Genomic DNA, 18,329 nt, shown 5'->3' on the forward strand with positions numbered 1-18,329 from the left:
GCAAGAAATCTATAAATTTATAATTAGAATCTCTTGCTGTTCAATATTTGTACATAATACAGAGTACGAGACGATTATGAAATATTGAAAGCTGAATTCATTATTCATAGCCCACAACATACAGTAAATATTCTTTGAACTACAGCAACAACTTTGAGGAATCCATATCCCATTATTTCTGAATGTCTTGCACACGGGAGCTATGGACACCATGACCCACACCCTCATTTTCGCCAGATTAGGATTCTGGTCAGGGTTGACACTTGCTGTTTTTAATTTTCATTTTATCATAAGCAGTTTAAGACTGTTGCCAGTGGTAATTTGCAATTTTTATCAAGACCTCTTCATTATAGCTTCTGACAGGACAGATGCTGTAATTAATCATGCAAGACAACTGGGGATAGTGGTCACACTGTTCTCAAAGAGGAGCCACTACAGAGCAAGAAAAGGGGGGAAGAAATGAACACTGAAATAATCATTTTCATCATCCTTTTTAATAGCAAGAACAACACAATGCCGGCTAGTTCTAGCCCCAAACAGAAGACAATTGCTTTTTCCTCTATACTTACCTTGCCACTTGCATCTTAACAAAAGGACCGTCAAATATATATATATATATTTCCCATTTTTTTAAGAGTTCCTGGATTTGGGCCATATGATCCAAATTCCCAGCAACGGACATTCTATTTCCAACTGAACACAGAAGATGATGCTTTGACCCAAATAAAAGTTGGTATGGGGTGTCTTTTCCCATCATATACGTATTCAAGGAACCGAAATTGAAATTTGACGAATCATTTTATTTGAAAAGTGAACATTTTCCTGGTTGTTGCATCAAAATACAGTCCACAGTTTTTACTGAAATGTGTTTATTCTATAGCAAGATAAAAGCATTTTTGTTTTAGTTAAGCAAAATACAAACAACTTAATTGCTGCTATCATAACTCATAAAAAAGTATAAAACAGCATAAAAACACAATAAGCAACGTAGCAATGAATGGTTTATGTCACCAGTGTTTACGTTAAAGCCTCGTTTATGAAAACTTTACAACACATGATATGAAAACTTACAACTTTGAAAGAAAATATTTACATTGATTATTCAGATGTGGTGTGTCTTTTAAATATTCTACCGGTATCACATCATAATAAAAACTCTTGCATTTTTTTTTAAATCTTAACTTTTTGTAATAACTGTTTTCATTTAAGTGCATTTCCCTTTTTAAAAATACAGTGTTTTTATTTTTCGAAACTTGTCACTCAAAACACAGAATATAATATTCACATTCTTTTCTTCTAATTGGAATGAGTATAATGGGCTAACAGTGGCCATAGATATCGTTACAACATATACTGTGGTTCGATTTGGAGAAGTCATGAGTTAAAAAAGTGGAAATGAGTCAATAATGGAATCTAATCACTTGCATTTTTTTTTCTTTTCTGGAGAGATTTAGGAAAAAAAATAAGAGCTTTGGCAAAAGTCTGTGATTTACATTAATTTTTTTTTCATGACAAAAAAATGCCATCAACTATTCACGTCATACAAATGTTTGTATGAAACTGGATCTTCATATTTCAGGTAATTTCGACTGTGCTTTTTATCTTTAGGGCTCCGGAAGTTCAAAGAGCCTCGAAGTGCGGTGTATTCACTTCTGGGGGAAATAAGGCCATTTTCTATGACTCAGAGAGGCCAGTTTACAGTCATCAGTATGTCCCAGGATTCGTTAAACGGTTTGATTCACATATTGTAGGTATATAGCCTGAATAAATAAAAAAAGGCATCACATAAAAGAGCACAGCTTCTCTTGTTTAAAAACAAAGTGATTTATAGTCAGCTAGAAGATGATACTCAGCTACACTGTGTTCTTATTGCCTATCTAATAGACACTTGAGAGGACCATGTGATCTGTTACACGCGTCCGCACCATCGACAGCAACTTACAAGCGGTCGCTGCGGACGCACGCACGCACGCACGGCGTACCCTCCTCCGCCGCGCCACGCAGCTCTGCGCGCCCGCCTCCGAGTGCACCTGCCTGCCGCGGGCGGCTTCAGAAAATACTGACCTGGGACAGTACTTGAGTCTGTGTCTGAGCCTGTATTTGCGACTGGTGCTGCTGGGAGGCCGGCGGGGGGCTCCCGATGGCGGGGAGGGGCGACGTCATCTGGGAGGCGGCGGGGGAGTGCTGTCGGGGGGAAGGCTGGGACGGGTGCTGCATGTGCTGCAGCTGCTGCAGCTGGAGGTGCTGCTGCAGCTGCTGCAGCTGCTGCTGGCTGATCTGCTGCAGGTGCTGCTGCTGCTGCTGCAGGTGCTGCTGCATGTGGTGCTGGAAATGCTGCTGCTGCATCTGCTGCTGGATCTGCTGATGCATTTGCTGCTGCTGCAGTTGCTGCTGCTGCATCTGCTGCATCTGCTGCTGCTGCTGTTGCTGTTGCTGCTGCTGCTGCAGCTGCTGCAGCTGCTGCTGGGTTTGCACGGAAGGGCTCACTTGGGTGGAGGACGCCGAGCCCACCAGGGTCGTTCCCATGGAGCTTATCAGCGGGGCCCCAATGTTCGAGGGCATGTTGGCAGCGATGGTGACCGATGTGACGATCTGGTTCATGGGGAGTCTCATGGTTAGGGGCTTGGGGGCGATCGACCGAGGGAGCGATTGTTGGAGAGTCTGAGGGGAGGCTGACACGGTCCCGTGTTGTGACAGCGGAGGGTTGAGAAGGAGCGAGGATGTCAGATTGGTGGACGCCAAGGTCTGCTGAACGGAACGGATGGTCTGGGCTTCTGCGGACTCGGCGGCAGCCTGCGCGGTGGGGGAGGAAATCCCCAAATATTAAGATACCCAAGGACCGACAATATGTAACTGTTTTTAAGAATCGTACATGGATTTTTTAAAAATGACTGCCATTATTCATTCTTCCCTGGACCCAAGTCGCTTGTCATGTGATTTTTTAGCTTCCCCTCCCCTAGGTAGAGTCAAAACCCCTACCCCTGGGATCTGGGCTGGCCCTATGCCCTTCCAGTCGCTCTGGGACTCTGCCATCACCACGTATGTGATAAGGGACACATGGCCCAGCCCCCTCTCAAAACCCAGCCAGCCAACTGCCATGCAGGTGAATGAGCCCAGCCCCCCGCCAACCTCCATGCTGACTGCAGGTGATGAGCAGGACTAGTGGGTCCTGCCAGGCCTAGACTGCAGAACTAGCCAGTTCCCCAGCACTCTCTGAGATAAATGCTCCTCTAAGTCACTCGGCTTTGGGGCTGGTTGTTACACGGCACGATGTAGCAAAAGCTGACTGATACATGTTCAAGAACAACTCTTCTTCAGCAGTTAAGTCTGAGCTGACCCGCATCATTAAGAAACATACTGAAAGAACAGAGTATCGACTGCCTGCATTCAAATCGCGCTCTGCTGCTTAACAACTTTGTGACTCTGGGGAAGTTAATTCACCCATCTGGTTCCTCAGTTTCCTTACCTATAAAATGGGGTTCTATGGCATTTACTTTATGTAGTGGTTCTATTAAGCTAACTCCTATTTGTTAAGCATTTAGCATAGGGCCTGACCCACGGAAGCATATAGTATATGTGAGCGATTTTTATGAATTAACAATTACTATTACCAGGAAACTGCTACTCGAAAACACCAAGGTTCTGCACGTGCATGGTGGGGTGTGACAGTGCTCACACGAATAAAAGAAAAACATAACTGAATTCCGTAGAGATCCTAAATGGAAGTATTTTACAACCTAAGAAATTGTTCCAGTTTACCCAATATTTTCAAAGATCTCCACAATTCATCACAGGAGTCCTAGATGAGGGGAGAATGTTCAACACTCGGGTGACTGAATAACCTGCCACAAGATAAACAACTGATCTCATGTGAGGCTCAACTATGGAGAGAAATGACCTATTACACTCTGTGCTAAACATACATAATTACCTCCGCAAAAATAAATACTTCTACCCATGCAACAGTGATTGACATGACTGTGCTTACTAATTTTTCTCTTATTCTTCACAAAATTAGGTGTTTCTGGAGGGGATTAGTGGGAGCACCTTGGAGGCAACAAACTGATGGATTACACTCTCTTCAAGGATATTGAATATTTCCTTCCAGATTTGTATCACTCACATTTAAAAAAATCTACCATTAGAAGGAACCTGAGAGATGATCTTGTATTAAAAATCACTCAATGTAGGAGAAGCCATTGTCGATGGCTTCTGTTTCAACACATTATCGCTGGGAAGCACCACCTATCGGTGGACAGCTCTCTGGTTTTGTGCAGAGGTTTGGTGGGGTTGCATACCTACTAGAGGGGCACATTCTAAAGCCACAGGGTAAGAAGAAACCTGCAAAGACTCATTCATCATCTTTAAAAAACCATTAAATCACCCATAAGGTAAAATACACACAGTGTTGTATATACACCCATGAAAATAATTCTTATACACTCTAATGTTTAACGATCACCCAGCTAGTCTTAGGACGAAACTACAAGGGAAGTCTACGTTTAGACACCTGGGCAGTCACACCAGCGTGCCTTCAGATGCCACCCTAGTGGCAAAGAGAAATGAGTGGATAAAAGAGGTCCTGTTTGCCTGCCAGCTTTACTCCCTCATGTTTTAATATTACGCTCCTATTAACTTTTGTTGGTTGTTGGGAAGATTAAAAGTAATATAGTAGAGACACATCTTAAGAGAGCGGGGCCAGGCTCTGAATGTAGGGGGATCAATTAAAGGCATATATGATGCAACCCTCCTCATGATTTCTAATGAAGGCCGAGGTTTTGCTGCCCGTGACCTCACTCCTTGGATGACACCTCACTCCTTGGATGAGATCTTCTCTCTGGGGCACAGAGTTCAAACTTGGGCTTCCCACATGACGGCCTTTAACTTGAGGACCAAGATCACATGCCCCCGAATCCTTGCCTCCCTGATTCTTTTAATTATTTGAATATGGTCTGATTTTCAGTCCTCACCATCATGGAGGCAACCCTCCAGGTGGGTTTTCATTCCTCTCTAATTTGTAGGGTCCAAAACAGAGCCAAGTCTTCGGATGCCGTCTCATCCCCACGCTGTACAATAGACACTCTCTTCCTGTGAGATCACCACATTAGAAGCTATCTTACACTCTCGGTTCAGACTGAAATTATTCTGAACTTCTACCTCAAGGACTGTTTTTAGTTCCCTGCCAGGGCTCTGAATATAAATTAAGGATGCTCTCAACCTGCACTAACTTAATGAAAAAAGAAAACAAAAAACCCCAACAAACGCTATTTTAGATTTATTCTTTTTGAATCCCATCGAATTGGTTTTCAGGAATCGCTGACTTCCATTTGGAGATACTTCTGAAGCCTGATTCTGGAATCCAGTGTGTAACTTTCACGTTACCCCTTCTACCTCAGCCACAGACTCGATGAGCCCAATCGTGGTTGCTGTTTCCTGAATGCCTTTTGAGTTACCGGCTCTTGGCTGAAATCCATGTGTGGTCAATTATTCATGCTCTAATGCACAAAGATCACCTACGCCTGCTTCTGGGTAAATGAGTGAATAAATGATCCACTTAGGAAGTACATGTACATTGTCCCTCTATTCGCGTCACCCTATCTCATTAGCCAACTACACCTCCATTCTTAACATCTGTAGCCCACACATTCGGCTGTTGTCTGCCAATATGCAAATCTGAGGCCAGGACTGGTACATCTTATATGATGAGTCTTGCAGCGTCTCAGAAAAAGGTTCTGCTATTGACCTGATGAATGTTGTCTCTTTCTAATGAAGTGGAAGGTGTCCTAACAGCTGACAGCAGGAAAAAAGGGAGGACCTCTCCTGATCTGATTTGAGCAGCTGCCAATGGTAGATCTTAATATAAAGAAGAAACAGCTCAGGTGAGGAAGAGAAAAAGGAATTAAACCCTTTCTAAATGGCTTTGCCAGCAACGCCTACCATGGCCCGCAGCCCTACGTGGTACTTGAGGCAACAAGCATGACAATGGAATTCAATCCCCAATTGCCGGAGGAAATACATCAAGAGCAAAAACATTAGTTCAAATTATTCTCCCCAAAGCCTCTCTAAATTCTAGGAAGGCTAAAGACAAAGTTAATTAAATGTTAAAATATAACCTAATAGCTCATGCTCCTTTTGGATCAAGGTAATAATAATCTAGACTGACATTTGCATTGGGATACTGGTACATTTTATAATCCATCAGGGTCCATTTTATACTCTATGTATAATACATATACATGTCTCTCTTTTTTTTTTAAGGACTTGGAGCATAATTTTATTTTTAAATAATCTCTAGGTTTACTTATTTATCGGATGTGGAACAGTTTGGTCAAAAATGCAACATCCCCTATTACAATGATATAACCATTGGAGAATTTATGATAGGATGTCCCAAATATGACCAAAACACCGCCCCATTTAAATAGAGGACATTTGCACAGATTTCAGTCCCTGACAAGAAAGTGAAGATAAAGAGGCTATTAAAGATCCGTCTTTCGTATCTGTGTGTGTTAAGTAGTTTCAACACACAGAAAGAGAGACCAGGGAATCTTCTGGAAACAACTCTGATTCAGCAGCTTACATTAACTTCTATTTTTTGTGCCATCACTGTGGTCATCTCTCATGGAAACGAGTTAAGTTTATGAGTTGTTCAAGACGCCATTTTTGGTCACCCCTAAGGCGAGCTGCCTTGATGTTTTCAACGCTCCGGGTCTGTTCTCAACATTGTAATTCAGAGACCTGCCAGTCCCCACCCAGGTTTACCTTAGAAACAAGGCTGGCCCGGTAGGCAGCCAAGGCCTTCAGGTACTCCTTTTTGGCAGCTTCTGTTTTCCTTTTATACACCTATAAAAAAAAGGCCACAATTAGCACCACCTTTAGCATACAATTTCCCAGCCATCAAAGGACAGTCGCACAAATGAGGTCACCATGTAACTCACCTAAAAAGTGGGGCTCCTTGGTTTTGATTTTTAAATGTGGACACATACACACACACAGAAATATTAAAACAAAACCCTGCCACCCTCATTGGAGCACAATCTCGATGTTTACGATGATAAATGAAAACAAGATTTCCGGTTGTAGCACAGACGCCTTGAGAGAAACAGCTTGAGGGCCTCGCGTTAAGGCAGGAGATAAGGTGGCAAGAAGAGTAAAACTGGCTACAAAGGGTTCAAATTACGGAAAATAACGAATTTCTCCATCAGTGCCTTCTTTCCCTCACACACACATTTCTAACCGGCACCGAATCAGAGGATTCAAAAACCCACCACAACAGGTCTGCGGTTGTGAAGACACAGGAGAAAACATGAAACCACCTCGGTTTTCTTTTGAAGGAAAAAAAAAAGTCAGAAATAGTTAAAAGATGAGAAATTTCCATCAGTGAGGCCAATGAGTTTCATAAACAAGTCCCAATATATGAAATGTGATGGGCGCTTCCTTTTCTTAATGGCGTCTGATGGCTGTGCGTTAGACCAAAGCGCAACCATCTTTTTTCTCCGGGGTTAAAAGACATAGCAGTCTGCCAGTCCCTTAGGATTACATATCTGGGACAGAAAATCAGTGCGACACATACAACAATAAGCTCACCGCAAATGGGCAAATTTTATAGCTGTACCGTGCCAAACTAGTAGGAATGAGGTCATGATTTGTAAAGAAAAATCAAGGGTTTTCCTCTTGTCTTTATTCCTGAGATGGTGATCCTGTTTTATGACTACGAGAGGTCTAATCTTCTGAGGACATGGAACGTCCATCCCTACTAATGGTCATTGGGAGTTTCACGCAAGAAGCAAGGGGGCCATTCTTCCTCTCCATTTCTGCGGAGGAGCCGCAAGGGGGGTGCCAGGAGTCAAGGCCCTAAGGAAGTTATCTCCCCCCAGCTCGGCTAACCTCTCAATACCTCTCATATGGCTGAGCCTTCCAATGAACTTGGAACAAAATTTCAAATGCCTGGTGACGATAATGAGCCTCGTGGAGGCGGCTTCAAAGTTTGGAAACCCACCAGGATGGCACGAGGGTTCGGACAGAGGATCAAAGAAAAGGCAAGTGGGATGGACCTCATCCCTTTGTAGTGCCCTTTCTGAACAAAGGGGGCAAATTCCACATGATTTCAAATGAAAAGATGATCATCAGAAGTTCATACATGCAGGATGCTGCCTGAACGGACCCATTTCTCCTCTGAAGGGGTTCTGAACATGCACCCTTAAGGGGGACCGAGAAATCCACATAACTGGAAGGGGAGGGGGGCTTGGAGTCATACAACTGTGTTTCTAAATTCCATAGCCTGGAAAGGCCATGATGAGAAATAGTCCTATTAAGTGAATGTTCACTCAGAAAAGGTATAAGAGGGGCGCCTGGGTGGCTCAGGCGGTTAAGCGTCTGCCTTCAGCTCAGGTCATGATCCCAGGGTCCTGGGATCGAGTCCCATGTCGGGCTCCCTGCTCAGCAGGGAGTCTGCCTGCTTCTCCCTCTGCCCTTTGCTCCCCCCACCCCCGTTCGTGCTCGCTCTCTCAAATAAATAAATAAAATTTTAAAAAAAAGGGAGAGGAGAGGAGTGCGGAGAGGAGAGGAGAAAGGAGAGGAGAGGAGAGGAGAAAGGAGAGGAGTGGAAAAAGGAGAGGAGAGGAGTGGAGAAAGGAGAGGAGAGGAGTGGAGAAAGGAGAGGAGAGGAGAGGAGAGGAGAGGCTGGTAACCTTTTCATATACGGCCCTGCTGGATCTTCACCTCACCTGCTTTTGTTCTTCTCCGAGGCTGTCCCACATAGATGCCACGATTTTTGAGACCTCTCCAAAGGTGGCATTGGGGTTTTGCCCTTTAATTGCAGCCTGTGTGTCCCTGAAAAACAGGGCATATGCTGACACTGGCTTCTGGGGCTCGTTGGGGTCTTTCTTTTTCTTTTTCTTTGGAGTCTTGGGCTTCTTGCCAGAATCTGGAGCAGCCCTCTTCTCTCCAATGGCCTGCAAAGCAGGAAGAAAATTCACTGCCTGGAATGTCCTTGCAGAGACGGCGGCAGGACCTACCCAGGTCCGCCACTGTTCTTCGAAGGTTTTGTTCAACTGATTCATCAACAGAGGAATCCCCGGCAAAAGCAGGGGAGGGGTGAGTTTTCTTAGAGTTAACTGGACAGTAGAGATTAGCATTTAGAACACTGATTAATGAGACCCAGAAGTATCTTCAATACATTCACAACATATGCTCTAAATAGCAATTATGAGTAATGAAAAACAGAACACCCTGTACCAGGCAATGAAGTGTGTGCGTATCATGTGCATATATGTGTATATATGTGTGTGTGTGTATGCGTTACATGTGTACGCATAAAATATTTTACATTTTCAAAGGTTTTAGAAGTAAATCTAAGTAATTCAGGATGTTGATTATATTCAGATATTTTAAATGAGGTCCCTTGCCATAGTCACGTGCCATATATATGATCAGTCTGAATCGAGTTTTCGAAGCTTCACTTTTTTATTTTACCGGAATGTTACCTTGCTCACGGGTCTCCAGAAACTCCAATGGAAATTAGCTACAATCCCTAAGCTTGCACAGTAAAAGAAAGGTCCTCTTTATTTCTTAAAGTCATGATAACTTTCCAAACAGTAGGCTAACAAGAAATATAAAAAAAAGTCAAAACTCCTTTAACTGGAGATAGAGAGTTAATTGATAGTCTTCATTAAAATTAAAAACCTATAAGAGAGCAATAATTGATACTTAGAATCACCACGGCTAGAAAGAAGACTGAGAAGAAAATAGTCCTATAGCTCCCCACATTTCTATACCACAGAGCTCCAGATTCACCTGCTACTCCCACCATCTGATTTCAGGGATCATATAATACACTTATCAGAGAAGCAGAAGAAAAGATGTATCAGCCTTGCCGTATCCCCCTAGAGATCATTTTGCAGTTAACTTCATCGGGAAAGCTGAAATATTTGACAAAATCGGTTTTAAAAGCCAGCCGTGGGGAAGATCAACAGAGATAGACTCAAGTTACTAACAGATTGGTTTTTAATGGCCTTGAGTCTGGAATCCTAAATTCAAAATTTTCCAAGAGTATCATTACTTTCTGAGTGAGAGTTATTTGGAACATAATCCGATTACTAAAATTCTTAAGGACAGCACTGCTAGGTAACGGGTCTCTGAAAGCTCTGGACCCGCAAGGTAGGGGGGAACCACAAGTCCACTTCTGCGTGGCCCTCCTTGAGTGATAACAACATGCGTACTTCATACAAGTAGTTCACACACTTCAAATGGTGGTAAGCCACATCTCAACTCTTCTCCAAAATGCCATCTTTCATAACTCACGATTAATTCATTCATTTTCAATGGTCTTTTTTTCCCTAAATGCTCAGGACAAACGAGACTTGTTTAATTCTAGTTAATGAATCTGAACTTAAAGGGACTCAGATGCTTTTCAGTTAGAGAACTTCAACGGGGGCCAAGTTTTCCTTCAGTGAAAAATACTGCTTTAGCCCCAAGGAAAAAAAAAATAGAGAGCCACAGATTTTTCTAATTGAGTCAAACAACTATATATTATGTTCCTGAAAGAAAAGTTGGCACTGGTGGCACCAACAATGCCCTGACCAATGGCAAGGTGAGAGTAATTTCCAGCTCAACGTCACTCTCTGTAAACCAGCATTCCAACAGTGACAATCTTTGGTATCTTTCTTGGATAATCGTGACTTGCCCTAATCATCATTACCTTTCAAGAATAAACCTGAAATGAAGAATCTCACAGTTTAAACAAAAGTTCAGAATTAATTCTCTGAAAGAAACCTGTGCATAATTGACCGAAGAGCATTGGGAAAGGTGGAGAAATAGCTTTCCCCCAAAGAGACACCATCAACGATAATTTTAATCTTTCTTTCCCAGCTTAGTTGCTGAAAAGATAACAAACTGGATTCTTTGCCTTTACACAAAACCTAGACCCTTGGTTAAAAAGGAGTGAGGAATTGCAAATAAGGTTCTCCTTAGCCAGGACAATTTCAGCGTGGTACAAAAGTGCGTAGAAGATCAGTGGATATACGGGTGAAATGAAAGGAATCCATGTGAACTGTGTCCGGGCCAGTTGTACCTTAGCTGGGCCTTATTCACATCTCTTGAGTTTCTTTATAAACACTGTTTCTCATTTCACCTTCACAGAAATCCTTGTGAGTGTGAGCTGAGACTGTTAATGCATTTACCCAATCTGTGTCCAGTAGGGTGCTAACACATCCAGTGAAGTGGGGCGCTAACATGTCCAGTGGGGCGCTAACCTATCCAGTAGGGTGTTAACATGTCCAGCGAGGCACTAACATGTCCAGTGGGACGCTAACATGTCCAGTGGGGTGCTAACATGTCCAGTGGGGTGCTAACATGTCCAGTAGGGTGCTAACATATCCAGTGGGGTGCTAACATCTCCAGTAGGGTGCTAACATATCCAGTGAAGTGCTAACATGTCCAGTGGGGCACTAACATGTCGGGACAGATCAAATCCTTCTTCAAATCTAACCTCCTTTCCCTCTTCCTCCTCACTCCCAACCTTCTCTAGTTCCTCTTCTTCCATTTGCTACTTAAAAATAAATGATGCTGAGGGCTCTGGCCTTGACTTGCTCTTACACTCTGAGAAATTCTGATTACTTCAATGTCTTCCCATCTATGTGCTGATGGTCCCCAAATCTGTAGTCCCACCTCTAGACTCAAACGTGGGTGCTTCCAATTCAACCCAGACCATGCCAAACTCTCATCTTCTCCATGAGAGAAAAAGTAACACTCCTCTTTCTGAGCTGATTCTCTCATTTACTAATATCCATACTGGCTCTCATACTAAAACCCCATTTATCTTTTATGCCTTCAAAAACATGGATTACTAAAACTTCATGACTCTCCCTCTTACACGTCTCGCTAATCTGGTACCTCCTGTCCATTCCTTCCTTTATCTAAAATGAAACACTTCGTAGCAAATGTTGATCAGTTTCCTTTCCTCCAGTCCCTCTCCTGGTAATACTTTCTCTATAGCCAAAGCCCTCTCTCTAAAGCATAAAGTTGCTTATGCCACTCCTGTCTATGCAAATAATTAATCAGCTCTCAACTACCTGCATGAGAAAGCTTAGCACATTTCATCTACTACTCTCTTCAATTCCTATTTCTTTCCTCCCCATATCAAACTATTCATGATACTCATAAATTGATGTGTACTTCCATTGCTCCCTCCACCAGAATGCTGGCCTCTCTCTTCTGCCTCACAAACTTTTATGTATCCTCTTAGACCTAATTCAAATATCACCTTCTCAATAAAGTCTTCCTCAAATCACTCTCCCAAGCAGAATCGATTACAATCTTAGCACACCAGATACATCAATTATACCTCTAATCACATCTGGAGCTAGTATTAAACATTCCTTTTCATCCCCAGTGGGGAGTCCCATGGGTAGTAATTACCTTATAAATCTTTATATCACCAGAACCAAGTAAAAGAGTAGGTGTACACAGAGTAGGTGTACAAAATATGATGAATAAGGAATGAGTAATTGTGTACCTGGGATAGGTAACTTTAATGAAACAGAATACCTTTCTAAATATCCAGAGAAGTCCTCCCTGCAACTAAGTTTTTATTTCAAACCATGTATATTTGAATTATCACTCTCTGTGACAAAAGCACAAATGTGGAGCGATTAGAACTTTCTAAGTGATAAACATCATAGAAGGTGCAAGGCTGCCAAATATGACAGTGGCTCAGCCAACTAACTGGATAAAACTTATCCACGTGAACATTAACTTAGAAGCAGAGCACTTCAGAATTCCTGGGGAATCCAATGTAAGTCCTCCCTTCCGCAGAATGGGAAAATCATGCCTGCAAGAGTGAAGTGACATGCTCAGTGCCTTATAAGCAGTAGAGGAAGCCAGAGCTCCCAATTTCCGGTGGAATACGCTTTTCACAGAAAATGAGTATATAAAAGAGTGAAGAAAAAAATTAAACTGTCATGAATTTAAATGCTAGCCAAATCCACAAAGAGAAAGAAGGTACTACCATGAGTGAAATTCAAAGACACAGCACAGGGTGACTCCAATTCTCGGGTAGGTGACGTAAATACAGCGGTCAACTTACTCTGTTGGATTCATCCGCGTCCTCTTCATTGATGGAGCTGGAAGGGGAAGGGGTCGCAGATTTGCTCGCTGGAGGTGAAGGAGACGTGTGTGGCATACTGGCACCTCCCAAATTCAACCCCAACTGGGCGCTGAGCTGAGACTGGTTGATGGTGGTGAGCTGAGTGGGAGCCATGATCCCAGAGCGAGCGGCATCGGTCATGTGGACGATGGACCTCATGATCAAGGAGTGATCCTGGCGGTACTGGGGCACTTGTGTGTGGCTCTGGTCCTAAAAAGGCAACAGACAATGGGGGGTGGGGATGGATTCTTCCTTTTCCCAAATACCAACAAGCTGAAAACGTTAGCACTGGTTCTTTAGATAGGTCTGACCTATTCCAGCATGACGGTCCCTACCCATTAACTCTAAGGACGCAGCCCCAAAGTTGAAAGGTCGAAAGCACAAAACCCAAATTATCCGGTCTAGTCTATTTCATGCTAGAACGGTCACTGGATGACTTTTAAAGAAAATAATAAGAGACTACTGGCAAAGAAAGAAAACTTCCAACTCTTGCTTCTCATTGAGGAACCAGACAAGACAGGGTTGAAGCAGAGACTCGGGCCTTTCTGGCTCACCAGTTGGTCCTCCATCCTTCTTATACACACATTCTGGTTCCATTGCCCTTGACTCAGCTCTGTGAGGGAAGGCGGATCCAGTCTTTACTTGATCCTTCCAGGAGTGCATCTGACATGTAGAGAGGATAGGCTTAGGGAACCACAGAGCCAACATCTGTTTGCTTCAGGGCACCCTCTCTATAAAACCCTCTGTGGTTAACCAGAGGGTCATTGCAATTCTGAATTACATTGTCAGGGGCATCTGGAAGTCATTCAGTGTCTTTGGGACTGGATATCACTTTCTTCTTCTTAAACCTGCCTTGTTTTCTTTCCTTCAACCCGCCGTGATTTAATGGACTAATGGATTTTTTAAAATATGTATAAGGAGGAGGTAGAGATCATCAGAATTAGTCCCTCTGAAAGTTGCTGCAGTCCCTGCAAAAGTAGCCTTCTGTGTTTGGCAGTCATATAAAAGGCTTTGGAGTTGTTGCTGCTGCCGCTTTTTTTAATTCCAAAGAATCAAAAAAAAAAAAAAAATGAAGACATGCTTTTAAACAACTTACTTTAAGACTTGTCATTTAGTGTGAGTCGGTGATTTTTCCTGAAACCAAATTCTCTTGACTCACAGTGACCCAGAATCTAATTTTATACACAAGCCTACACATTTTTAAGCGTTCCTCTTGAGTGTTTCTGATAGAGACTTATTTTTGCTCTTTAAATAAGCAACAAATGAGTTGTAAATATCTAAATTGGAGTGTTTAGTTTCGTAATATTAAATATATAAATGCCACTAAATAGGAAGCCATAGCTATCAATAGGGAACTAGTTGGATAAATTATGATCTATCGCACTACAAAGTATTATGAGGCTTTTTAAAATAATGAATTAGATTTATGTGTATTGACTTAGAACAGAGTTTCCAGTCTTGGCTCTATTGACATTTTGAACCAGATAATTTTTTGTTGTGGGGCTGTCCTTTGCCTTGCAGGATATTTACAGCAACTCTGGCCTCTATTAGATGCCAGTAGCAACTTCTGGCTCCCCACCAGTCATGGCAATCAAAAATATCGCCAGACATTGTCCCTTGTGGGACAAAATTCTCCCACCTGAGAACCAGTGACCTAGAGTGATATCCAAGATATCGTAATTGAAAAAACAAGTTGTAGGGGCGCCTGGGTGGCACAGCGGTTAGGCGTCTGCCTTCGGCTCAGGGCGTGATCCCGGCGTTATGGGATCGAGCCCCACATCAGGCTCCTCCGCTAGGAGCCTGCTTTTTCCTCTCCCACTCCCCCTGCTTGTGTTCCCTCTCTCACTGGCTGTCTCTATCTCTGTCAAATAAATAAATAAAATCTTAAAAAAAAAAAGAAAAAACAAGTTGTAAAATACTTACAGAGGATAGCTCCTCCCCCCCCCTTTTATTTAAAAGGAGTATCTAAACTTTGAACAATGGTTACGTTATAAGGGGTAGAACTGGAAGGGTAAAGAGGAGAGCATCTTAAACGTTTCCATTTATAAAAACACAAAATGAAAAAAAACCCTATTTTTTTAGGAAAGCTAAAAGATCAATGAGTCGTTAAAATAGTATACCTAACTGCTAGGGTTTCATCTTAAATATATAAACTTCCCATTTCTTAATAATTTGAGTTATTCAATTGCTGTGGCATCCCTGGAGCAACGGGTCACATGTACCAGAACAATCCCACTCTTCCCTGTCTCACTGACAATATCGATATCCTCTTCCACTGTTCCTAAAATATCACATTCTATTGGCAGGTGTCCCTCTGCAGACTTGTACCACAAAAGTGGATTTTACATTATCGGCTTGTCCTAGTTTTTTTTTTTTTTTTGGTTAGCATTCTACCACTCGTTTAGCCTTTTCTCCTCAAAAATTTGAGCTGTCTACTCTTCCATGTCTTTTTTGTTTTTTAAGACTTTTTAAAATTTATTTGTCAGAGAGAGAAAGAGAGAGAGCACAAGCAGGGAGAGCGGCGGGCAGAGGCAGAGGGAGAAGTAGACTCCCCGCTGAGCAGGGAGCCCGATGCTGGACTCATCCCAGGACACTGGGATCATGACCTGAGCCAGAGGCAGACGCTTAATTGACTAAGCCACCCAGGCATCCTTACTCCTCCATGTTCTTTTAAAGTTCCACCACTGCTTCTTTACGTCACTTCCACCCTCTAACTACTAGCAATTCAGCTATCTTCTTCTTTTTATTTTTTCTAAGTTTTATTATTATTTTTTAAGTAGGCTCCATGCCCAGCGTGGGGCTTGAACTCACAACCCCAAGATCAAGAGTCACATGCTTTACTGACTGAGCCAGCCAGGCGCCCCTTAAGCTATCTTATTCTTCATTCTATATTCCATATATGTTCTTCAGAATGCATTTAAAAAGTCTTTTCAGACTTATTTAAATCTAGATGTTTTAAGTATTTACAAGCAACTTCCAGAGTCCATTTGAATTAAGTATTTTAATTCGGACTGTAGAAGAATAAATTAGCCGACCGGCATGACCGTGAAATATGATGATCTGATTTATGCAACCTTCTCATGAACACAGCAGTTGCTTTGCTCCACCACCTATGAAAGTCAGCACGCGCAGATCCCCGATTGATCTCGCATCTACGGCGTTCCAGATGGATCTCATGGTCAAACAGAAGGCCAAGAAGTAAGTTTTCTTGGCTTCATCAGCTCTTTCTAGATTCTACCTGCAATGTCTCAGAGCGAGATAGGTGGGGAAACCGTGCTCTAGGGAGCATGGCCCAACAGTGGAAGGATGTGTTGACAGACAGAGATGAATGGGGCCCCGGGCTCTCTACCACCATCATCCCCCCACCCCGCCCTTCAACCAAAGCACTCTATTCACGAGAGTGCTCGTAACATGTCACTTTTAAAAAAAGAGAGAGAGAGAGAAATAATGGGGATTTTCTGCGATGGGGACAGGGTGAAGACCACCCATGAAACATACTGGTGGTGGGGCCCAGGCCTTGCCAAAACTTAGAGCCGTCCACATAGCCTTCACATCCGCAAACATGCTGGCCCATGTTTCTTATCTCCCACAGGACAACACACCAAGAGCCTCTAAAGTCTTTTCAAGTAACTCCTGAACCACATAACTGATGTATCAAAATGTGCTAGCATCTGCCACGGTCCACAGCTGTCCCATAATAACTTCCTATGCGTGAGGATGACAGTACAAGAAGATTAATGGTAAGAGGGTCTTTTAGAAATTCAAGTTCCTTTCGGGCCGCCAATTATTAACAACTACCTTGGGCAAGTTGGTGATTCTTAACAGCGCCAATCATTTCCCATAAAGAAATGAAGGTAACCTTGGAAAGACACTTGCTTTGATCTTAGGATTCCCACGTAAAGAAAGATGTCAGCTCAGTGTAAAGGTATTTATTGAGCACGTGCTACGTGCCCGGCCAGAGAAACCAACATACCAGTGCTCAAATCCTTGAAAACTAGAAAACTAGCACGTGATTCCTTTAAACACTACCCGAGTTAAACATAATTTAGAACGGACTAATAGATTTACTCCGACAAAGCACAAGCAAGAATAATTCATATATACTCCTCAAAAATAGCTCGCAATTTCTCCTAGTAGTCACGACACAATAAGGAAATATACAACCATAGATAAAACCCTAAGAATTTAATGCATTTTTGAAAATCATTACCTCTCACTTATTAAAATTCAGTCTTAAAAGACTTACCAATGATCACTGAAAGGCAAAGCGACTAGTGGGTTATAACAGATTGCCACGATTATATCCGACATGCGCTGAATGCTGGTAGCTTTCACAATTACATTTTATATCTAGAGTTCACTTGTATCATTTCCTAAAGTGTTCATCCTTTGGGAAAAACTCATTCTTCTCCTCTTGGTCTCACTCTGTTCTCTGATGTTATTAGATAAGAGTTTCCCAACCTCAGCAGGATTGACACTGTGGTCTGGATAATTCTTTGCGGCGGGGGTGGGGGGTGGGGGAGAGTAGCTTGTGCATGGTAGACGGCTTGGCAGCATCTCTGGCTTCTACACACTAGATGCCAGATGCCTCCCCCGTCCAACCTGGTTGTGCCAATCAAAATGTCTCTAGACACTGGCAAATGTCCCCTGGGGGTGGGGGGCAAAATCCCCCTCATTTGAGAGCTACTTTATTGGACAAATATAATGGAAAACTTATCTTCTTGGGTGTGGAGGATGAGGAGGAGTCAACCAGGAAAGGAGGGGTAAGAAATCATGTTCCAGGCAGAAGGAACAGCATGAGCAAAGTCTGAGGTGGGAGAGAGCTTGGCATGCCTGAGCAATGGAAAGGATGCCGGTAAGGTGGGAGCAGGTAGGCAAGGTGAAGAGTGAAATGCGATGGAGCGGAGAAATGGGAATGAGCTAGATCGTGCAAGGTGGGGTCATCAGGGAATGCTTCCTTAGGAGGTGACCCACTAGAGCTGAGGTGTAAAGGGAGAGTAGAAGCTACTAAGCCAGAAAAGAGGGAAAAGCATCCAAGGCAGAGAAGAATATGTGCAAAGGCCCGGTGCACGAGGAAGTAAAGGAGAGGCCAGCGTTACCGAGCCAGGAAAAGCAGGACTGGCTATGGAGCTGGAGAGGCAAGGAATGGCCATAAAATGACAAATCCTGTAGCCTATGCTAGGAA

General features: G+C 43.0%; 1 protein-coding gene across 4 annotated transcripts in view; it reads right to left on the bottom strand.

The window, feature by feature from the left end:
• Positions 1 to 779: 779 nt before the first annotated feature.
• The window catches only part of TOX3 (TOX high mobility group box family member 3), a 105,505-nt gene continuing 87,955 nt past the window's right edge, over positions 780 to 18,329 (bottom strand). For 3 of the 4 annotated variants that reach the window (XM_087870419.1, XM_087870418.1, XM_087870417.1), the window contains exons 4-8: positions 13,085 to 13,354; positions 8,727 to 8,954; positions 6,763 to 6,843; positions 2,065 to 2,793; positions 780 to 1,760 (exon numbers count right to left, since the gene is read on the bottom strand). In XM_087870419.1, the coding sequence (XP_087726545.1) occupies positions 1,725 to 1,760; positions 2,065 to 2,793; positions 6,763 to 6,843; positions 8,727 to 8,954; positions 13,085 to 13,354 (1,344 nt within the window). In that variant the 3' untranslated portion in view covers positions 780 to 1,724. Of the gene's footprint in view, positions 2,794 to 6,762; positions 6,844 to 8,726; positions 8,955 to 13,084; positions 13,355 to 18,329 lie in introns of all 4 variants that reach the window. The other variant, XM_045806776.2, reaches the window with a different exon arrangement.

The sequence above is a fragment of the Ursus americanus genome, chromosome 21 (assembly GCF_024610735.1).
Source record: "Ursus americanus isolate L20-20 chromosome 21, mUrsAme1.1.p, whole genome shotgun sequence".
NCBI lineage: Eukaryota > Metazoa > Chordata > Mammalia > Carnivora > Ursidae > Ursus > Ursus americanus.